Source organism: Carettochelys insculpta, chromosome 6 (genome assembly GCF_033958435.1).
Source record: "Carettochelys insculpta isolate YL-2023 chromosome 6, ASM3395843v1, whole genome shotgun sequence".
Taxonomy (NCBI): Eukaryota; Metazoa; Chordata; order Testudines; family Carettochelyidae; genus Carettochelys; species Carettochelys insculpta.
This window is the reverse complement of record NC_134142.1, coordinates 99,490,455-99,514,554: the sequence shown is the minus strand read 5'-3', so window position 1 is coordinate 99,514,554 and position 24,100 is coordinate 99,490,455. Positions and strand designations below refer to the sequence as shown.

General features: G+C 39.3%; 1 protein-coding gene across 6 annotated transcripts in view; it reads left to right on the top strand.

Moving 5' to 3' along the window:
• The window catches only part of ANO5 (anoctamin 5), a 101,031-nt gene that overhangs the window by 47,523 nt on the left and 29,408 nt on the right, over positions 1-24,100 (top strand). For all 6 annotated transcript variants that reach the window (XM_074997674.1, XM_074997671.1, XM_074997673.1 and 3 more), the window contains 9 exons: positions 1,153-1,266; positions 13,006-13,074; positions 14,139-14,423; positions 14,866-14,979; positions 17,255-17,370; positions 18,649-18,783; positions 20,575-20,680; positions 20,776-20,836; positions 23,277-23,428. In XM_074997674.1, the coding sequence (XP_074853775.1) occupies positions 1,153-1,266; positions 13,006-13,074; positions 14,139-14,423; positions 14,866-14,979; positions 17,255-17,370; positions 18,649-18,783; positions 20,575-20,680; positions 20,776-20,836; positions 23,277-23,428 (1,152 nt within the window). The remainder of the gene's footprint in view (positions 1-1,152; positions 1,267-13,005; positions 13,075-14,138; positions 14,424-14,865; positions 14,980-17,254; positions 17,371-18,648; positions 18,784-20,574; positions 20,681-20,775; positions 20,837-23,276; positions 23,429-24,100) is intronic.

Below are 24,100 nucleotides of genomic sequence, written 5' to 3'. Positions count from 1 at the left end.
AGGTAGTGATATTTGTCAACTTGAAAGTATAATTTCAGTAACTCAGTTACGCTGATAGAGATTCATGCCATTGTAGCATCTTGGAAATGAAAATGAGAAATTAACTACAGGTTTAACCTTTCTAGTCTGGCACTCTGGTCTGGCAACATCTGTAATCTGTCATGATTCTATTTGGCCAGACTGTTACTTATCATGGGCGTGGACAAGTTTCCCGTGGGCCCATAAAGTTTGTTTACAGCCACCTGTACTGGCTCTCAGTGTGCTGTGCTGTTATTTGTCTGTAATTTACTCCTAAATATTTTCTAAAAGCTAGTAAGCAGTGGAAGTGTTGGTAATATTGCTAGACAATACTGACCTCTTGTAGTCTGGCAAATTGTCTTGTTCAGCACTGGTCTAGTCTCAAGGATGCCGGATGAGAGAGGTTCCACCTTGTATTAGATTTAAAAAAAAAACAATTTCCCTGTTTTCCTGGTCCATTGGTTTGGGATTTTTTTAAAGGAAGTACTAAATTATGTAACTTGTTGAACATAATTCATATATTCCTTTTATTTTAATTGTATATGCCATCAACTATTATTGCTTAGCAATGTTTCCGAACAACTGTTGCTTTAATGCCTCATTAAAAAAACCTCATTTTGAAACAGGAAGTGCATGGAATTTCTTTACTTTCAGAGGTTCTGTGGTGGCATCTACTTCACGTTTTTTAAATTGTGTCCTTTGTCTTTGTTTAAAGGGACACACTAATTTTTTTTTTTACAGTGAGCATGATATTCTCAGACACTGAAACGCTTACCATGATCATTTTGCAGAAAAGCATTAATCTAAAAGGAGGGATTTCAGACGACGGTGAGAGAGACCTTTAACTTGCAGTATTGCTAGGCATTGCTATACTAATGTATGTTATTGTATACTGCGTATAACATTTGTGACACACCAGGTATGTGGATGGACCATGCATATGTACAGCCAGTTTTGAGATAACTGCATAACTCCCACATAGCAGATGGAACTGTTGTTGAAATTTCAGTTGAACGCAGATATCTTCAGGTCTGAAAAGACTGAAGAACTCAACTAAACTGATGAAACAACTCTCTCCTCTGTCTCGTTATGCAGAAATTTGATTTTTAATTGTGTTCCTTATGTTCTCCACAGATTAGCAAGAGACACCAAAGCAAAGATTCTGTTTTCTTCAGGGATGGTGTCCGGCGAATTGATTTTGTACTTTCTTATGTGGATGATACAAATAAAGAGGAAGAAAAGAAGGTGGTGAGTTTCTTTTGTGATATTTTCTGAATGATGACCTAGGGTAGACCTGGATCTCCTTAATACGTCCTCGGAATCATTTGCATGAACTGGATTATGTAAAATCTCATAAATTGGAAACAGTTCATTCAATGTACTAGAGATTTTGATGTGGAATTTTGTGGTGAATTAGGACTAATTCTGCCAAGTGCTGATTACTGTCAGGTCCTGAGTATGCTCAGCACCTTGCATGATTGAGTCTTATAGTCCAATTGATGATCTTATTTAATGATATTCTCCTATAAATAGTATATTGGGGTGAAAAGTTTCTAAGTAGTCATAATGAAGCCTTTCTTTTTTCAAGAAGCATGAAGTGTGATCAGACTGATATATGGGAGCAACTGAAATACTTTTATACAGAAGAAGCTGAGCCTGACTCTTCTCCCATTGATGACAGTATAATTTTGACTTCAGTTAGAGCTGGACTGGACCTGTAGATGATGCACTGAACTACAGGTTGAATCTATCTAATTGAGCACTCTGTGGTCTGGCAACATCTGTCATCGGACATCATTTTAATTAGCCAAATGTCTTCATATCATGGGTTTGGCCAAATTTCCTGTGGTCCCATAAAGTTTATTTACAGACACCAGTTCTGGTTCAGTATTCTGTGCTGTTTATTTAGCTCTAATTTACCCCTAAATATCTTCTAAATGCTAGGAAACTGTGGAAGTTTTGGTAATGCTGCTAGACAATGATGACTTTATGGTTCCGCAAATTCTCTTAGTGAAGCACCAAAGAGATCCCAAAGGTGCCGGAATAGAGAGGTTTAAAATGTGGTTAGATTCCTCTTTAAATACAAATAACGGAACATCAATCAGTGTGGAAAAATAAGAAGCTGAGTTAAACATAAGGAAGCACTTTGCAAACTTGATTTGCAGCAATTGAGAGCTTCTGGACTTTGGATTATCATATAGTTACATAAATCTTAGATTTCTTTGAAAGTGCTGTCTTCATCTACCTTCTGTGCTCCAGATACTCTTATCTTCATTATAAAACTCTTCTTTAAGCACTTCTTTGCTAGCTTCTTGTGCTTGGTGTTAAATCTCAACTGTATGCCCTGAGCTGACTACACAGGCAGGTTTTATGCTGGCAGTTGTGATCTACTAACACTTGGTCTTACTGTGGAAGGCTCTTGAATTTGGAACTAACTCTGTTAATTGGTATATTAACTTGGTTTTGCTGCAAAATGAATCTATTCACAGGCTTTTGTCATTTGAATGGGGTGAGTGGGGCTATGGGGCAGGAGAATAGTTTTGCTAATGGAGGAGGACAGTGAACGTGGCCCATAGGTCAACTGAAAGTCTCATTTATGTGCTTTTAAATTGTATTGTACCTGAGCCCAGAGACATGGATTAGTGCGTTCAGTAAACTTATAAATGCATATATAAATTTATGCATCTTTTCTCTTGGGTGAACCAGACTGAATGCATTGCTGCATTTTAATAAATACTTGCTGCTAGTCTTTGTAACTTTTGGTCTGTATTTCTCATTTGGAAGTATAATGTAAAAATAATGTTATAATATTTTATGGAGACAAAGAAGGCTGTGCCTTTAGAATTTGAAACTTAAAGCAGCAAGAGGTTATGTTAAACCTTTTTGGTTTAGTAGTGGAAATAATCCAATAATTTCCACGTGTCCCCACACTTGTAATGCCAAAGAATGACAACACTGAAAATGTTTGGCTCAGTGGCTGATAGCGCACTGGGACTGGAAATGACTTAGTCTTGTGGTGGCTACTGGAAACCAAAAGAATTGGGACTGGCATTTTCCACTATTTAAATTACTGAGTCAGTTACTAATGGTTTAAAGGGGGGAAAAAATCCCACAATTTTGGAAAAATTACTGGGTTGGCTAAATAGTTGTGTGCGAAATCTTACAGACACCATTTATTCCTGGCACTAAAATCTTTATAAGTAGCTTAGTAAGGTCATTGATATTATGCTAGCTTCTTAAAAACACTGTTTTTAAAAATCAAATACTGTTTTAATGTACCAATTAATAGAAACAATCATTTACAATATCAAAATAAAAAGCAGTCAAGTAGCACTTTAAAGACTAGCAAAATAGTTTATTACGTGAGCTTTCGTGGGACAGACCCACTTCTTCAGACCATAGCCATACCAGAACAGACTCAATATTTAAGGCACAGAGAACCAAAAACAGTAATCAAGGAGGACAAATCAGAAAAAAATGATCAAGGTGAGCAAATCAGAGAGTAGAGAGGTTCGGGGGCGAGTGGGGGGAGAGGTCAAGAATTAGATTAAGCCAAGCATGCAGATGAGCCCCTGTAGTGGCTCAGAAAGTTCCCATCCCGGTTCAAACCATGTGTTAATGGGCCGAATTTGAATATAAAAGCCAGCTTGGCTGTTTTTGTTTGACTGAGCAGTGCGAAAGTTTTTTTTCAGTGACACACATACCTTTAGGTCATTAATAGAATGCCCCATTCCATTAAAATGTTGACTAACTGGTTTGTGGATCTGGAGTGTTTCGATGTCTGTTTTGTGCCCATTAACCCTTTGTCTGAGAGAGTTAGAAGTCTGTCCAATATACAATACATCTGAATAGTAACAGAGAGGAAGCCGTGCTAGTCTATACACTATCAAAAGAAAAAGCAGTCAAGTAGCACTTTAAAGACCAGCAAAATAGTTTATTAGGTGAGCTTTCATGGCACAGACCCACTTCTTCAGACCATAGCCATACCAGAACAGACCCAGTATTTCAGGCACAGAGAACCAAAAACAGTGAGCAAGGAGGACAAATCAGAAAAAGATGATCAAGGTGTGCAAATCAGAGAGTGGAGAGGTTGGGGGGAGGTCAAGAATTAGATTAAGCCAAGTATGCAGACAAGCCCCTATAGTGACTCAGAAAGTTCCCATCACGATTTAAACCACGTGTTAATGTGCCAAATTTGAATATAAAAGGCAGCTCGGCTCCTTCCCTTTCCAGAACCATGCGATAATTCTTCTTCAGTAACACACAGACCTTTAGGTCATTGACAGAATGCCCCATTCCATTAAAATGTTGACTAACTGGTTTGTGGATCTGGAGTGTTTTGATGTCTGTTTTGTGCCCATTGACCCTTTGTCTAAGGGAGTTAGAAGTCTGTCCAATATACAAAGCATCTGGGCATTGTTGGCACATGATGGCATATATGATGTTAGTAGAGGAGCATGAGAAAGTGCCCGTGATTCTGTGAGTAACCTGGTTAGTTCCAGTGATAGTATATCGAGAGGAGATATGCGGACAAAGTTGGCAGCGGGCTTTGTTGCAGGGAAAGGTTCCAGGACTGGTGTTCCTGGGGTATAGACTGGCTGTTAGTGAGGATCCTCATGAGGTTGGGAGGTTGTCTGTAGGAGAGAACAGGCATGTCACCCAGGGCCTTCTGGAGTGTAGCATCCTGATTAAGGATAGGTTGTAGGTCTTCTATAATTCGTTGCAGTGCTCTGAGTTGGGGGCTGTAGGTGATGACCCAGTGGTGTTCTGTTCTTGGCTCTTTTGGGCCGATCTTGGAGTAGCTGGTCTCTGGGTATTCGTCTGGCCCTGTTGATTTGTTTGTTTACTTTTCCTGGTGGGCAATTCAGGTTTATGAATTCTAGCTTCCATTCTGCACACATAACTAGATCCATTGTTTACAGTCAAGCTGTTAGATACAATCACATTTGCTCTGATCGAACTGACAGAGACCAAAAACTGCAAGATCTTTACCAAATATTCGTAAACCTGAATTACCCATGATAATTTTTTTCTGATTTGTCCTCCTTGATTACTGTTTTCGGTTCTCTGTGCCTTAAATATTGAGTCTGTTCTGGTATGGCTATGGTCTGAAGAAGTGAGTCTGTCCCACGAAAGCTCACCTAATAAACTATTTTGCTAGTCTTTAAAGTGCTACTTGACTGATTTTTGTTTTGATAGTGTATAGATTAGCACGGCTCCCTCTCTGTTACTAATCATTTACAATGAATGACATGCCCGGGGAAAGATGAAATAAGGCAGGTACCAAGAGAAGAATTGATATTTTGCTGTCCATACTCTGAGTAAGAACAGTATGACTATGTTCTGCCATTCCACAGCTGTTTGGATACAAGAATATTTGTTAACCGTTAAAGTTGTCTAAAATAAAAATGTAGGGTTTATCTACAGATGCTCCCACATTAAATTATTTCAGTCTATTTTCCTGTGTGGTTCACTGATGGGTCTTATATCCCTCTCCTCCCCCCGACACACACACACACATACACACACATTCTCCTTAGGCTAGTGTGATGGATAATTTCTGTGTAAGGCTGTTAATGGAAGAGCTTTTATTCCCGATTATTTATTTTATATTCTCAGCACAACAGTCTCTGCACCTGCCCCTTCTAGGCTCTCTGCCTGGCATTTTGTCTTATTGACAAGGTACTTGTTATGTATTTCCTTTAATTTTATTATTAAAACTATCTCATTCCTTTAAAAGGAAGTTTAAGTTTAAAATGTCCATGAATGTGGAATCTTCCATCTAAGAGGTTAGTAAGTGCAAGCTTTCTGGGTATTGAACTGGAACTTGACACTCGAGTTCCGACTGAAGTCAAAATAGCAAGGGTGATGACTGTAGGCCACATTAAAGGAAAGACTACTCTGTTTATTTTTTGTCTGCTTTGGCAGTTTGGGCCTGACTCAGGCTGTTTACATTGTAAGTCCCAGTATTGCCAGCTGCAGCCATCTTAAAAAAAAGTCACAAGCTTGGTGTAAAAATGCTAGTATTTTTAAAGTAAGTAAGTTTGGAGTTATTTTATCTTTCTAATGTGTTTTTGCTTTCTTGAGCTATTCAATGTTGCCTTTGAAATAAGAAATAAGTATTGACTATGTTTTACAGCATGCCATACAGTTCTGGTATTAAAAATGTTTATATAAGTAATAATATTATTATTTTTAAGTCAGGAACTACTAGGCTGAGCTCTGCAAAAGGAAAGTATAATTTAGCTAATAATGTATGAAGGAAACAATGCCTAGTTTAAGAGTTCATGCTTCTTAATACATTCTTATCCTTATAAACAAAAGAGTTCTATGTTTTAGTTGTAGGAAGCAGAACAGCTGGAAAATTCAGTGCTTGACTCAGAAAGCCCTGGAATTTTATTCTTGTAATCTCAGTAAACTAAAAAAAGCAATGTAAAGACAATAAATAATCAAAAGAAAATGCTCTTTCTTCTGACAAACACATTTGTTCAGCACTTCCCCAATTTTTCACTCTGCCCTTCTTACTCGCCTCACCCAGCACAATGTGACTGGAGAGAGCAGAGTTTTTATCATAGCAAAAAGCCAATAAGACATTGCTTGTTTAAAAGCAATCTTTTCTGCTTGCACATTGATCCTTTAGTTTATGCATACACAGCACCGTGATTCCCCAACCAGGTTTATCAAGAGGCTTCCTCTTCTACCATACAGCAGAAGGAATAAAAAGGTGGAAGAGGAAGCCAGTTACTAGAGAAAAGAAAGAAACAAATATACATACAAGATGAATAGTTCAGCACTTCTGCTATAAACACAAACCTCTACACATTGTGCATCACTAGCCACCATCAGGGAAAAAGGAGGAAGAGAAGGGAGGCTTATTTACCAAGATTAGATGGGCGGCGGGGGGAAGTAAATCAGAACCCACAACAATAGTTAATTCAAAAGCACAATTTAAAACTCTGTAGAGGTGTGTTCTCTCTAAGGATATGTCTATACTGTAGCTGAGAGCATGCTTCCCAATGGAGGTAGACAGTCATGAGAGTTTGGCTCAAGTAAAAATAGCATTATACCTATAGGTAGCAGCTAGAGCTAACCACCTGAGTACAAATTCACCTGGGCCCCCATAGGTGTGTACTTGGAAAATGGGACTTAGACACACCCCTCTCCTGTGTCTCTTCCTTTGACTAGCTTAGATGACTTCTTGCCTAGCATTCTGCCTCTTGTTAATCACATTTTCAGACACCTATCTCTCCTGGTATATTGTATATGGAATCCAGGCACCTAACTCAACCTTTGTGGATTGTAGTATGTTCCCGTGATTTTTCTAGGCACTTAAGTCCCTATGTGGATTCAGGCCCATATTCAGAGATGTTAATACTGTTTAAGCCCAGCCCCCAAGGGGACCTGCTGCACTGAAAGGCTACAGCCACAGCCCTGCCACTCCCAGCAAACCATCTTCTGAACCACAGATTCACTGAGTTGCTGGCAATGACATTGAGAATTAGAAATACATGCACTGAAGCTATTACTTTTCCATTCCATTTACTCCTGCTTCCCCTCCATCAGCAAAACTGAATCAGATCATGAGATCTTGAATTTGGAGCAGATGGAGTCTGTTTTCCTCCACTGCCTCTGCCAGTAGGGAGAATAGGGTTAAAACTGAAGACGGAAGAAGAAGAAGAGTAAGTAGTACTTTCACAGTTAAATAGCCTGATTTTCATACTAGTCTTAATGGGCCCCTCTGTTTTGTGCTCATAAAATTAGGATAGTGGGCGTGGTTTCATAGCTGCAGTGTTTTGTTCCGAAAGTAGCAGTTATTCAGATGGCTCCTCTTTTGAACCAAAAATCAGTTCAGGTTTTAAAAATTTGGTCTTAAAAGCACAAATGTCATTGCAGCAATTTCAGCATGAGAGGGTGAAATTCACTCCTGTATTTAAGGCCCACAAAAGGCCTATGCACAACTAATGTCTCATTGAGACCCTGCTTAAGTCTTATGGTTTATAGGTGCTGTGCTGTTCTCTGCCCAGGCATAAATTTAACACCTTCTATGTATTACATGCTTTGTTTGAAAGGTTACAGAAAACCATTGCAATTTGTTGTTGTACAATAATGTCTGGGCAGAGATGTGCAGTACAGTGACTTGGCAAAGTTGTACAGGCTAAGAATAGAAACATTCTTAGGAAAGGAATAAAATTTGTGGTTTCTAATGCTTATGCTTACTTCAGGGAAGCTGTTTTGCATAAATAGGAGTGGGATTAACTTCTTCGTGGCATTTCAACATGGTGATTCAGACAAAGGCACTTGAGATGGTAAAGGGTCTGTGCCTCTTCTGTCTTAAATTTGTGCAAAATTAATTCAAATACTACAGATTTAATGTGTTGCTGATCTCCAAGGACCCTCTGTGTCACACTGGGTAATCTTCCAAGTGAAGTCTTGAGAAAAATCTGCTGTTAAGAAAATGGTCACGCTTTTGAGGCCAAGCCCTTAAAATGTAATTAGCTTGCTCGAGTCAGAATTAATAGGGTGGTGTCTTGAGATAAACTATCAAAGTTATCCTTTGAAACAGATTTATTCCTCATTACTAATACAAAATGAAAGGGATGGACTTGCATAGTAAAGTTTGAATATGTATCTGGTTAAAACCCAGTCTGGAGTTGTTTGTATCTGGGGTTTTGACTCAGGCCCCTTCCCCTCTCTACCCATTTGAGCTGCCTTGCCAGTTGATTCTTATTATCTCTACTTATGATTTTGTAATGGCTGTTGTGGAATGATATGGTTTATCTAAACAGTGCTTTTTAATCTTTGGATTCAGGTCAATTCTGAGGTGGACTCTGCTGTCTTGGATGTCAAGCATTTATTTCTAATATTACTTTCTCTAGGTGTCTACGTCTGCACTAGCCCAAACCTTTGAAATGGCCATACAAATAGCCATTTCGAAGATTACTAATGAGGCGCTGAAATGCATATTCATTAGCATGCCACTGGCCGCAAAATATTCAGTAGATAGGGATAAGGAGATTTTGAAGTTGGCGGGGTCCTTTTGAAAAGGACTCCTGTCTGGATGAGCCACGCAACAGCGAAAAGCAGCAATTTCGAAGAGCCGTGGCTGGCGGCATACTAATGAGGTGCTGAATATGCATTTCAGTGCCTCATTAGTAATCTTTGAAATGGCCGTTTCGAAGATTTGGGCTAGTGTAGACACGGCCAGTGACTTTTTTAATTTTTCAAACCAAGTTATCTGATGATGCGGGGCAATGCTGAGAGTGTGATCTTCAAGGTGTTGAGAATCCTTAGCATTTTCTGAGGGCAAAGCTAGATAAAGCCCCAAGATATTGAAATTTGGAGAGCAGTTTTAGTAAATTTTAATAAAATATTCAGTCAGGATAGGTCTATGTAAGAAATCTATGAGTGATTTTATTCATCGCAGCCTTATTGAATATATTCATTACAGGTTCCCACTGATCTAGCAGATGTGAAAAGCACATTTTAAAAATATAATTCTGATATTTTAGTAACTTTGCCCATTAATAATTGCAATTTTCACTTTTAAATCCCATTAAATAAACGCTTTGCATTAATATGTTTATTTTACATGCAAAACATAAAACCACTGTCATGCGCATGTGTGTATTTCACACTAGAAATAATTAGAAATAGAAATAATTACATGCAAAACATTAAAATCAGAATAATCTCTGCAGTAAAAATTGTTATATATTGTACTTGATTGATAAGGCACATGCCTGAATCCTAGCCATAAAACATTTTGTGAACAGAAGTCTAAATTATGTCGTTATGTTTGGTAGTTTATTTTATATTTCTCCTCCGTACCTCTGACAGATACTGTTTATTTTATACTGATGTTTTACTTTTATACATACACATTTCCTGATTTTATTCATCAAGAAAGCAGAGGGGTTTTTAAAGTTCTGACTTATAGCTATTTAGTTTGGACTAGAGCAATGGTTTTTAACCTTTTTTCATTTGTGGATACCTAAAAAGAAAATTAAATGGAGGTGGTGATCCCTTTGGAAATTGTAGGGAGTCTGTGGACCCCCCTGGGTCTTCATTCCACAGGTCAAAAATTACTAGACTAGCACGCACTCTTTAATGTCTATTGGGGAGTGCCTCAAACTTTGTGCTAATGGAAGCTCTCATATGGGGGATAATTTGCCACCATTTATATGGTGTGCAACATTGCCCTGTCCCTGAGGGCTAAGCTGATGCCTGGAGGGACAAAACCATTTTTTTACCCACTACCTGGCCAGTTTTTCTGCATTTACTCTATGGAATAGCCACTGATGTGCAGCTCCTGTATTCCCCTAAGGAGCCTGAGCTATGTTCTAGGTCACACTGTTCTACTCCACTGGGCATGACTCTGGTACAGCTAAGTACAACATGACCCTTGGTATTTTGTTCTTCTCTGATTTATCACTTGGAGAAACTATTAAATTAATGTTTTATTGCTTTTTAAATGTACGCCTTTGATCTGCATTCCCTTAAAACACTCAAAATTCCAATTGCCTTAGTTGGAGTTTCACAATATACAGAGAACTGACTTTTTGTCTTTATGGGACAGATACCTGTATTGCCAAGTGCTGGGCACGTTCAGAAAGTACTGAGCACCCTATTGGGAACTAATTGTGCCCAGCACTTCGTAAGACCCAAGTCCCCTAAATGCCTGACTGAAGGCCAAACTCTGCCTTGACTTATGCCCTGTGCAACTTCAGTGATGCAAATGGGGTTGCATGAGACCTAGGTTAACACAGAATTTGATCACATATTCCATGTTTTTTATATAAGAATGCTTATAATTTTTCTTAAGACCCCAAATTACAGAGATAGACTGCAATTGGCATAGCAGTGGATGCTCTGCCACATACCAGACTTTTCCAGCATGACAATCTGTAGGTCAAAATTAGCTTTTTAAAATTTATTTTAAGGGGTAATATGTTATAAAGTTTAAAAATTAATTTTTACTCTATTATCGTTTTTTCTTTTATTTTCTGAAGACTGTTGTTAGCAAATATTAGCATTGTTATCAAGAAATGGATTTATCTTTATGGTGTATGTTTATGTTTAATATATAATAGATATTACTTAGATCTGAAGAAAACATTTGCTAAGATTACCAATATTAGTCCCAAAGTGCAATGGGAACAGATGGAACTAATGCAGGTTTAATATCATATAAGTCTTCTTCGGGGAGTAAACTCATACTGGATCACTTTCGTGTGTGTAGCAAATACATAGCCAGGTTTCAAATGTAAGTCATATTAGCATGGATGTGGGATGGTCACATTGGTCACGAGAGGCAAAGCTGGCAGTGTAAGTCATCTTGTGAGCTCTGACTTTAGGTTATACCACCTCCACATTATCATGTATCCTCTATATGATGCAGTGATTCCAGAAAGCATCTGTTGAAAATATGTACGATCATTCTAAGTTATTTTTTTTAATCTCTGCCTGTCAATCCTGGGGATGCCATGGGGTGGTGTTGTGATGGACTGGGTAACAGAGATCCCCTGGAGATTGTCACCTGATGGGATGATCATACCACTGAGGCTGCCTACGTGCTCTCTGTGCACCCAGTCCTGCTGAACTAGAAGCTCTGGTCTCCTTCAGCACAGCCTCCAGCATAGTAACACAAACACTGAGAACAGCTCAGCTTTGGAACTTGTCAGTCTCAGGGACTTGACACCCCAATGGGATCAAAATTCCAAAGAAATCCATCTCAGTATGCATACAGTTCATACAGAGTGAGCTCGTAAGGAGTTCATCCTCTTTATCAATGAAAGAGAGATATGCACAGCTGTTGTGTCCGTTCCCCGCCCCCCCAACCCCAAAAAGTAACAATTATTTACACTGGATTTGATAATAACAAAAGTGATTCTTTTAAATATAAAAAGTAGGATTTAAGTGAATGCACGTGATTACAGATAGATCAGATTAAGTTACTAAGCTTAAAATAAAGCAAAGCACAAAACAGCCTAGTACGTGAAGAGAAGTTGCTACAAATCATAATTTCTCACTCTGATTCTTCTTTCAGTTAAAGTCATTCTCAGACTAGAGCTGACCTTTTTAACCTGGATCTATCAGTTTTCTCTCCACCTTTGCACTTAGAGTTCTTTTTTTCCCAGGTGTTTTCATGTATCCTCTTAGGCTAGGTCTACAGTAGGGAACAAAATGGCTCCCAGATGTGCACAGCTAGTTTCAGTGTATCAGAATCAACTTCCTGCTTTAGTGTAGATCATGGCCCTTCAGACTCACACTACTGCCCCTTATTCCATGTGGTAGCGTGGAGTACCAAGTCAATGGCCAAGCCCAGAGAGATCGATTTTGCCATGTCTGGCAAAATCAAAACCTGGAAGATCAATCACAGTGCGTCGATCACCTGCTAAGTACAGACATGCCTTTAGAGTGGGGAGCAGTCTGTGAAGGCAGCTGAACATTGTCATTATTTGCTTCCCATCTCTTATATAGAATTTCCCCAGGCAGGAACTCTGTTTGATTCCCTCCTCCCCTCCTGTGGAAAAATACAAAATTCAACATGGATTCCAGGTGGCATGGTCACACGTATATCTAGGACCAACTATAATCCAGGCTTACACAAAAAAAAAAAAAAAGGACTATTTATATGTCCTCCAGTTTGGCCACTAATAGTGCATTTATTAGGCCCAGTAATGTCTTTAATTGGCTGGATTGGGCACACTCTGGTCTGGAGAGATGGGCTCAGGGACCAACTACTCAGTGACAGCAACCTTCGGAGTGACTGATGGTTAAAAGGCAACAAGTGGAATTTTATGTTAGTTAGTTTTTTGCCTCCAGCCTGGCTTCTGTTTAGGAAATGACAAAACTCTTATTGAGTTTGTGAGGTGCAAGATCAAACCCTAAACACAGAGACACAAACAGGGACAAAGTTCTTGACAGATGAAGTAAATGCAGCCTCAGTTTAATTTTTTTTAGTAAAGTCTCTTTGTTTATCCTCAGGAAAGAAGGCGAGAATTTGAGAAAAATCTACAAAAGGCTGGTTTGGAACTAGAAACAGAAGACAGAAAGGTAAATCAAAACCAAAACACTGTTCTCTACATGCAGAGAAAATTAGGAGCAAACAACCAAATTTTCAGATTGCTAGATAATGCACTTGCTCGTCTGTTTTGACAAGATATTATCCACTATTGGATCAGTGGTTCTAAGGGATTTCAGTACATCAGACTATGAGTACCTGAAGTTAAATGGGCTAACCATGCTAATGTAGGAGCAATTTCCCTTCATGATGTTTTTAAGCACTGTGAGAAAAGAACTGTTATGTTTCAGGAAGGAGTGACTGTGTTTCACTCAAAACGAAATGGGCCTAAAATAACTGAACTGTGAGCTTATATACATGGAGAGGCCAGTGTGAAAAGGAACATTTCCTTGGGACAGATGCTTTCTCCACTTTAGTTCCTTCTCCCAGCATACTGGTAATGTCTGTTGAAGTCAATGGGAATTATTGATATCCTGTGAGGGAGTAGGATCAGGATGGGAAAAGTCATGGTATGACAGTTCTGGTTCATTTGTTTGGTGTTATTTTTCTGCCTCATATGATTAGGATAGAGGGGAAAGTGCTTCTTTGGTTAGAGCAAAATAGTATCTGACAAAACCAGTGAATTCCGTGAGAGCCATTGATGGGCTCTGGTAAGCCAGGGGTTAAATATTACTGTTTCAGGGTCAGATCCTCACATATACTATGTTCAGAGTATTGTGTATTGTTGGAGCCATTCTTAATCCTCTGCTGCAAGTAACATGGGTGTGTGCTTTCATGATTGCTGATGTATAGGGTGTTTTGCAGGGAAGTCTGCATACTCATGTATTCCATAGTCTATACACCTGAAGTTTCAGTAGACCAATCCTAAAACTGCTCTCTCCTTTGGATAAGGCACAGCCCCATTGCATACAGATTGATGTCCACTACCATCAGTTATAGAAATTTTCTGTTGGAGGGAAGTTTTTCCTCCTGTTTTTTTCAGCATCAGTGTAAACCTTTAAGACAGTAATAAAACATGTTTTGGAGACCACCTAGCCTGATTTTAATTAATGAAAAAGAACTCCTTCTGACCTCAGGCTTAACTCTTCTTGTGCAGGAATCTGAAGATGGCAAAACATATTTTGTGAAGATTCATGCGCCATGGGAGGTTCTGATCACATATGCTGAAGTGCTGAACATCAGAGTGCCCATCAGAGAAAATGATATTCCTTCTACTTTAGAGAACCCCTTCGACTGTATGTTTGAACCGTTTAGGCTACCGGAGAAGGTGATGCATCCTGAACCAGATTACTTCACAGCACCATTCAGTAAAAATAGGCAGGAGCTCTACCTCATTCATGATGAGAGAACCTTCTTCTTACCCTCCACCAGAAACAGAATAGTATGTATCTCAACCCATCCATTTATATGCTCATTCAGAATGTAACTGAAGCTTGGGGGTGGGGCTGTTTGTGATCATATATCAGCCACTCAACTGAGACAGCCATTTGAGCTCCTATGCTACAAAAATTCAGTTACTCTGCTGCTGTTTCATACAGGATCTCTGGAGTCTATGTAATGAAATCTGATGTCTGTGCTTCTTTCTTGGTATAGATGCCCTTTGAGAAAACAGTTCCTATGCTATCATTTCTGTGGTGTGGCAGCTGGGGCATCCTTGTTCCACTTGCAGCCTTGAGGATCCTCTGATTTCCCCCACACTGCAGTTACTATAGTTCATTATCTTTGAGGGGGACTGGACAGTGCTCCTCTCATCCATCAATGGGGTGAGGTATTAAATCATATTATAAAAGAAGAGGATTAAATTCACTGTGTTTGTATCATAGGTGTACTATATCCTAACACGGTGCCCCTATGGAACAGAAGAAGGGAAGAAAAAGTTTGGGATTAAAAGGTTGTTAAATAATGGCTCCTACACAGCTGCTTACCCTCTCCATGATGTGAGTATTTTGGCTTTGCATTCCCAGAGAAATATCCCGGTCCTGCTTTCCTCCCTTATTTGCTTTGCCTTCTGTGAAATTAGTTTCAAGGCAAAATATATTTGATCTACAAACCCTTTGGCTTTTACTAGCCACTATGCTCTCCTACCCTGTAATGGACAGCATTTTTCCATGTACTCAAGTCTAGGGTTTAGCTAATTATTTCAGGCACAGAGGTTATTATTATGACTCATACTGCAGTATATTTTTGTAAATGTTTTATTTTACATTGTGAGATAAATTATAATAATGTATTACAAAGACAGGTAAAAACAAGGAAATTAATAACATCTTTACTGAGCCCTATGGGTCATATCTTTGTGTAGTATAAAATGCCACTGAAGTAGCAGGCTACGTCAGGGATAAATTTGTCCCTGTAGTCTTGTGTGGTTATTTCTTCACATCAGGATGCCCTGTGATGGCATATTGCCAGTGCTGTAAAGTCTGTAATGATGCTGTTTTTTTCTGAGTTTTGCTTTAGGGTAGTGGTTCTCAGCCTACTTACCATAGTGAGTTGTGCATGCAGCTTTCTACATGTTATGTGGGCCATATCCACATATTATATATATTACCTGTGTGGCCCTTTGGATGTCACAGCCTGTAGCTCTGTGCTGGGTCACTGTTTGAGAGCATCTACTTTAAACACAGAATATATGCAGTCCTGTTAGTGAAAACAGGAGGGAGCTGTGCTACTAAATACCAGCTCATTGCACCACAGCCTTGCCTCCTAATACCATTTTAAATGTATTATTTTTGTAAAGTACTAATTTAATTCCTTGTTTGTTTTTTTCATAATAGTTTGAGGATAATTATGATGCAGTCTGAAAGTAGAGCCCACTGCTGACATGAATTAGTGTGGCATCTTATTTTGGTGGATGTTTGCCATATAGCCTCAGAAACTGACTACAGTGATAAACACAGTACAGGTTAAACCTCTCTAATCCAGAACTCTCTTGTTTGGGAGTATCTGTAATCTGGCATGATTTTACTTAGCTGGATGATCATGTCATGGTTGTAGCCAAGTTTCCTGTGATCCCATAAAGTTTGTTTCCAGCCATCAGATCTGGCTTTCAGTGTTCTGTGTTGTTGTTTAGTTCTATTTTACCCCCTAAATGTCTTCTAAGAGCCCAGTAAGCAGTGGAAGTGTTGGTAATGCTGCTAGACAATATTGACCTCCTTTAGTCTGGCAAATTCTCTCATCCAGGTCCTGAGGGTGCTGGATTAGAGAGGTACAACCTGTGTAATGTTCTCTGAAGAAAGAGAAAATAGCTTTACATTGTTTTATGTTTATATCTTTTCATCCCTCAGGCTACAGTTACCCTGTAGCAATCTGTCGACAGAAGTTACTGTCAGACGAGATTTCCAGACAAAAATTCTGTCGAAAGAGTGTAGCCACACACAAACACCAATTGGAAGATTGCTCTGCTCTGTCAGCAGAGTGGCCAGACTGCCCATCTGCTCTCTCAACAAAACAGGCACCCAGAAGCACAGCAGATGGCTGCCCATTGTTCTGAATGCCCTGTCTGTCAAGAGGAGGCCCCCCGCAGCATCCACATGGCTTTTTTGTCAGTAGAACCTGTTGACAAAAGGCATTCTTCATCGTCTGGGGGAGGCAGAAGGTTGTTGGCAGAAGCGCTGACTTTTGCTGACATGCTGTTGACAAAACTGGGGTTTTGTCATCAAAACTCACTAGTGTAGTCATAACCTCAATGAAAGGCCATTGACTATGGAATTTATTATGAGAACCTGATTCTGTCTTCCAAGGAACTTCAACTTAAGTTTGTTTCCTGAAGTGGGAATTGTTTAGGGCTTATCTACATCAGGAAATTTTCCATGGATGTAGCTTCACTGCAGCAGCCTCCTAACGGAGACAGGCTACATCAGTGTGGTGCACCAGTGCAACTTATCAAAACAAATCAGAAGTACAAGACCCATTTTCCAAGAGTTCAGCATCCCTACATTAAGAGGTTATACTTAATACCTATATCAGTACCATTTGCCTTAATCCACGCAAACCTTTAATGTTGACAACTGGTCTATGGGTACATATATTTTAAAATATTGTGTATTGAAAGGTCTGACTTAAGGATGAGTTATGATGCTGAGCACCAAGTAATTTTAGCTGTCTATAAAACTCAGCCAGGATGTGTTACTATTAAAATATGCCCATTTTAATCTAAGGTGTTAGCCTACTGATGAACTTCTTTGTCTGTCTGATCTGTGCACATCCACATAGTGCCAGTACTGGAAGAAGGCAAATGATCCTAACTGTGACAATGAGAGGTACACATTGTACAAGCAGTGGGCCAGATTTTTACGGTTTTACAAGGAGCAGCCTTTGGATCTCATTAGGTAAGATATGGGCTGTTAAATGTTTGTTGTACTGGGCCACATTTCATTGGTTTTCACTGCATTCATTTGTGACTTGTTCCTTCTGGGGATTTTTTATACATTTCTAATGTTTGAAAAAAATAGATACCAAAACAAGCACACATGCTTAGAGTATACTGTATGGCTACGTCTACACAGTGCACTGTTGCCAGCAGGGTCATGCAAATAAGGGCACTCGACAATGCAAATGGCTGCTCATTTGTACAGTCGTGCGAGATCGCTGTCCCAGCAGAGGCTTCGCTTGTCACAAAACAAGCCGTGTAGACAGGGTTCTGTTGACCAAAATCCCCCTTGCTGGCAGCCCCCTGTTCCTGGAAAAAAATGAGGAATTAGGGGCTGTCAACAAGGGAGGTTTTGGTCAACAGAACCCTGTCTACACAGCTTGTTTTGTGATGACAAAAGTCTCTGCTGGGACAATGATCTCACTTGATTATGCAAATGAGGCACATGACAATGCAAATGAGAAGCCATTTGCATTGTTTAGTGCCCTCAGTTGCATGACCCTGCTTCAGCAGTGCGCCGTACAGACCTAACCTGTATGTTTTAATAGAGGTAGGCAAACCTCTTTACCTTAAATGCAAGGCCATTCTAGTCAGCCAAATGTACAAGGATCAATTTTCCAGGTCTGCTTTGGATGCAGAAAAAAAGAATTGAGGAGTATCAGGTGTTTTGTTAAAAAAAAAAAAAGATCTTTCGTTGCTTCGAATAGAAATGTTTGAAGAACAGTTAGTGGGATTTTGGCACATTGAATATGAATCTGAAACAACTTTAATAAGCATAAAACCCAAAATAAGATCTGAGATCCAATCAGTATCTCCTAAGTCCGTTTGTTCCTTTATTACCTTGTTATGATAAATATCCACTTCTCTTGAAATTATATATTTGGAGCCATTGTGGATTTTTAAATTTTATACTGCAGTATTCCTTTTAGTATATAACACGTAAATTTGCATTTTCTTAGTAATGAGGTGTGTGTATGTGGGGAGAAGTGTTCCTTACGTAAGGTATTCCTAGAAGGCAAAACAAGAGGTAGCTTCATCCACCCCCTAAAAGTCCATCTGTTGTGCTTGTGCAGCATGTGTAGCTTTCTTTTATGGCCTAGATTCAGATGTCATTTATACAGCATAAATAAAAAAAGTTAGCCCATTGTTTTTATTTTTGCTTGGGTTTTGCCAGATTTGTCTTTTGTGATTTGCATCCTACTGTGTTTTACTACCCAACTGCATTCTTTGTGTGCAGGAAGTACTACGGAGAGAGGATTGGAATATATTTTGCCTGGCTGGGTTTCTACACAGAAATGTTATTCTTTGCAGCAGTGGTTGGCTTGATGTGTTTTCTGTACGGTTGGTTTACAAAAAATGAAAACATGAGCAGGTGAGTGTAACTGCCAATATTACAAGGAGGTGGCTTCACCTCATTTGTTTAAAAAGCAGAATTGTAGTTTTAAAATGTTGAGTTGTGTGCTGTACATTTAGAGTATCGCATTTGCATGACAGTCTGTGTTCAGAATTTGTTGCACATAAAAGAGATCATAATTTATATTATCATTTATTAAAAAACACAAGTATTCTGAAAATACAAAGCCAAATAAAGAATGTAGTTCTTCTGCTTGTTACAGAAAACCAACACATAAAAAATGTTTTAAGCAGAGGGGGAAATATTAATGTTATACCCAGACAGCTTCTGTTGACCTAAATGTGGGGTTGCACAAGTAAAGCATCATTGTCCACTGTACAGTGAAACCTACTGTATAGCTGGAAGATTAATTTTTTATTTCAATTTGGCAAAGTTGTACAGTAATCCTGCGAGATACACGCATTTGACATGCGTGTATCTCACATTAGCACAATTGGAGAGGGAACCCCAGAAGCTTCAGCCCCAGGCAGCTGCCGAGGCGCGGAGGGGGAGGAGATCCCCCTGAGTGCCGCCACGAGGTAGGGGGGCCTCCAGCCACTACCGCATGCCCCTGTCTCTAGCCTCTGCGGCACGTCCCAGCTCCAACCTTGGCAGCCTCAGCTCAGCTCTACCCCCGTACTCTCCCTGCCCCCCTCCCACACTCCAACCTATAGCCCAAGCCCCCACAAGTTATGCAAATTTCAAGGTACACAAAGGCTGCGTGGAACACAACCCTGGTGTATCTTGGGGGATTACTGTATTTTGGCAATGCTGTGGCTGTTAGGGTCCTAATGATACTACTGTTTCCCCCACTTCAAGCTTCTCTCCCAGTAAGGTTGATGGTATATCAGCTGTTCATTGTTGCCTTAAGTCTTCTAGTTTTGATGCATCTTGTGGTGAAAGCCATTTTCCTGCTTCAGAGGACTGTCAACAGGGAATAATTATTAAAATTGTCCCAGAACAATACAGAGATTATCCCCTATCATAGATGAGCCGGGCTTCATATGTAGTGAACATTCCATCTTTGTTTTGGTCTCTGACATGTAGCTAAACACATGTAGCTAAAAATACATTCTGGAATTTGTATCTCTGTGCCCTGTTCTGCTGAATTATGCCAGTAGAAGACGTGTTGTGATAATATCCTATATCCTTCCTAAAAAATCCCTATGCACATTCAGGGATTTAATTTAACTGGTAGTTAAAAAGTATACACGCAGGCCACTTCACCTACCACTACACTACAGCTGCTTCTGATTTTAAAAATGGAAGCTGCTTGTCATGCAACAATACTACACAACAATGTAGAATAAGCAATGTAAAAAAAATGTGCATCAAGTTGAAATTGCAGGAAAATTTACAAAAGCGGAATGTAAGTACCAAAGTTGGAATTTTGGCAAGGGACTTTGATTAATGCTTGTGCTGGTACAAAATAGATTATGAAATACTAAGTGACCAGATGAGAGAGATCCTGTATTTGTATTTTACCTGAAAGACTGTACATCCAGCGCAGTGCTTCCCAGGCAGAATGCTGAATTACCAATTCAGTACTGCCACAGAAGGAAGCATGGCGCCAAGTGAATCACCAGCTCCATTTCCAGGACCAATTGGCTTTCTCTGACCCTGCAACAATTATATCAGTGGATGTAACCTTCACCATTGTTGGCAAAGCTGAAAACCTTAACTTTGAACAAATAAAGCTTTGACCTGTTTCCAAAAGAAATGTCAGGTAGACATTTGGAAGAAAATGTAAAACCATCTTCATCTCCTCAGCAAAGAAATCTGTGACTCTGAGATTGGAGGACAGATCATCATGTGTCCTCTTTGTGACGAGACGTGTGAGTACTGGAGGCTAAACACCACATGTGAATCCTCAGAGGTCTGTATCCAACTCTGTAATTATTTATTGTGTTCTTCTTTATTTAAAACTGTTCTGTCACTGAGTTGTCCTGTCCCTGTGTGTTTCTGTTTCAGTACTCCCATTTGTTTGATAACGTGGCAACACTTTTTTTTGCAATTTTCATGGGCATATGGGGTAAGTACATTTGATAACATTTTAATAAAGCAGTGGGGGAGAGCTTGATTAGACATTTCAGGGACCTGGGGAAAGCTGTTTTGTTTTAAACTTGGAAATATTTACCCTACCAAAGAACAAAAATAATTTAAATTTGTGAAGGAACTGCTCTTTACAGAAAAAGTAATCTAGTGCTTTGTACAATGAACACACCTGGAGCAATACAGTTACAACTGTGTTTTAGCAGAAGTGTTTATCTGCATTTCACCCCAAAGCTGTGTCTACACATGCCCCCTCCTTTCGGCACCCTAATTTCGAAATCCCCTTTTTCCCATTTGGTTTTGGGAAGAAGGGGCTTTTGAAATCAGGGGGGTCATTTCGAAAGACCCCCGGCTACACAGGCAGTGTGTGTTTCAAAACTGGCACTTTCAAAGCCGCCATTATGCAATGAGGTGCTGCAAATTCATGGTAGTGCCTCATTAGCATATTCCGAAGTGCCACATTACCATAGCCCCTCTGAAAGGAGGGGCTAGTGTGGCCACAGCCATGTGGAAAGTGATATATAGGCTCAAAGATGCATTACTATAGGTAAACTTATGACCAGGACACAGTTTCACTTTTGCACAAGGAAAGCTCAGGCAACATGCGAATATTTTGATGACACAGAAGGCAAATGTATTTAACTGAGGGCAGGTCTACACTACAGGGCAATGTCAAATTAAGGAACGCAATTTCAGCTGCATTTATTACGTAGCTAAAGTTGATGTACCTTAGTTCAGGCTTCAGTGCTGTCTCCACTAAGAGAAGTCTATGGTAGTCTGCACTCCACTCCCATTGACTTCCCTTACACCTATCAAGGGGCAGGAGTACCACAGTCAGTGATGGTGCCCTGTATATTTGATTTAGCGCATTGCCACTAGACGTACTGAATCAAACTCTGGAATATCAACCATGATAAGACTTCCTGTAAGCATGTCTTTGTCATTTTATTCACACCATTTAACACATCTATTTTAGGTACAAAATTCTGTTGATGTTAATGCTTGTTCTTTTGTAAACTTCCACATGAATCTTTGTAAATGTGTGTAAGAGCATGTTTAATATTTCCTGTTATTTACCTTAATGAAGTACCTTCTTTCCTATTTGCATGATTAAGCATGAAAGAATGCATCCTTCGTAGTTCTCTGAAAATAACAATATTACAGAGTTTCCATTATCCCACAAAGGTCTGTCTATCATATGTCTGTTTATCCTCTTAGCCTCTAGGCGCCATCTTCTGCGCTGGGATCTTACTGGAAATTTGTGTTCCTCAAGGTCTTTCTTACTTTTAAGCACTGTTCCTTGAATAGCATACTAAGTAGGTAGATCATTCTGGAAATACAAAGGCTTATATTCTTTCCCACAAACTCTTAATAATTCAGATACAGGCATTTCAGATTATCAGAGGTTTACAGCATTTGTAGATAAAGCAGCAGAAACGTAGCACTTCAAAGACTAACAAAATGATTTATTCAGTTATGAGCTTTGGTGGGACAGACCCACTTCATTAGATCAATTTCATTTCCAATACTGATGGACATTTATAAGTACAGAGGATTTGTCAGTTTTTATTGAAATTTTTTTTTGGTCCTCTGTACTTATAAATGCTCGTCTGTATTGGAAATGAAATTGTTCTGATGAAGTGGGTCTGTCCCACCAGTGCTCATCACCAAATAAATCATTTTGTTAGTCTTTAAAGCTGCGTTTCTGCTGCTTCGGTTTGTTGGAGTACAGACTAACACGGCTACCTCTCTGTTACTGTTCAGCATTTGTAGATGGCTTTTTTGAAGTTTTTTAGATGCCTGATCAGTTTTTTATAAATATACAGGTAAGCCTCTACACTCAAAAAAGAAGGTTCTTAAGCCAACCTCTTGCTTTACTTTCTGAGATGCATCTAAAGCCTCAGTGTCTTGAAAATGCCTCCCTATCAGAATAACCTTCCAAAGAGTAGCAGATGGTTTATGGAAGACCTTGGGAAGCATTTCACTGAAAAATACCTTGGCTTAACTGTAGTAAAGATGTTTCCATAATAGATTCTTGTGCCCAACAAGCTACTCTGAAATATCCTAGCCTACTTGTTAGTTATGTGTAGCTGTTTGTGTTTTAACTAATCACTAATAAAATTTGTGTGTTATCTAGTGTGGTAATGAAGGATTGTCACCTTTTCATCCTACTCTCTAAAACGTTTACACTGCAATATAATAATAAATATACCTAATCCATATTATAATTCTTAAAATGAGCTGTATTGTGTGACTGCTATACTGAATGAGCATAAAGCAAATCACGAGAGAAGTAACAGAAGACGGACCATGAGACAGAGGGGAGGGGGTTGTTTAATTTGAGTGGTATCTAGTACCTAGCAGTCAGTTCACTTTTCCAATATGCTTTAGTCTCATTTCATGGCGCTTTTGACTTACAGTTACGCTTTTCTTGGAGTTTTGGAAGCGGCGACAAGCTAGACTCAAATACGAATGGGATTTGGTTGATTTTGAAGAGGAACAACAGCAGCTTCAACTGAGGCCAGAATATGAAGCCAAATGCACCCGCAAGAAAAAGAATCCTGTGACTCAGGTAATTTAAAAAGTGTTCAGTGTATGAAGATTTCTAACTGAATAATCAAACTCGGATTCCGTCTAACACTTCTATAATGTAATGGTTCTTTACTATATCTAATTGTTGAGTAAATACCTGTGACACATTGTGGCAGTGAAACGTGTATGAGGGCCATGCAGACTTTCAGATACTGTATCTACACAGACCAATGAGGCACGTTCTGGTCTGCTTTACGTGTTTTTCCAGGAGCAATCGGGAGTAAATTTATTCACATCACAGTAATTGTCTCATATTTACAATGGTGTCTGAAAGCTGGCTGAAAAATTGATAAGCACTTGGACATTGTAGCGATGAGGATTATAAAAGAACCAAGATGCCTAGAGAGCATCAAAAAGATTTTGCAAATATTTGGTGAGATTGTTTTCTTTATTTTTCATCAGAAAGGTTGTAGATGAATTTTTTTCAAGCAGCCCTGTGTCTGAGAATAGAAAGGATGGCATATAGAACATTATTGGACTAAGTCAGACACCATGCAGCCTTTCTGAACACAATAGAAACACATCGGTAATATCTACACTTTCACGTCTACACTATTAAGCCATAGGGTTTAAGCTAAGACCTAAGAAGAAAAGCAGTGTAGACGCAGCTCTTTTGAAACTAATCCTCATCTTTGAAGGAACCCTTCTTCCT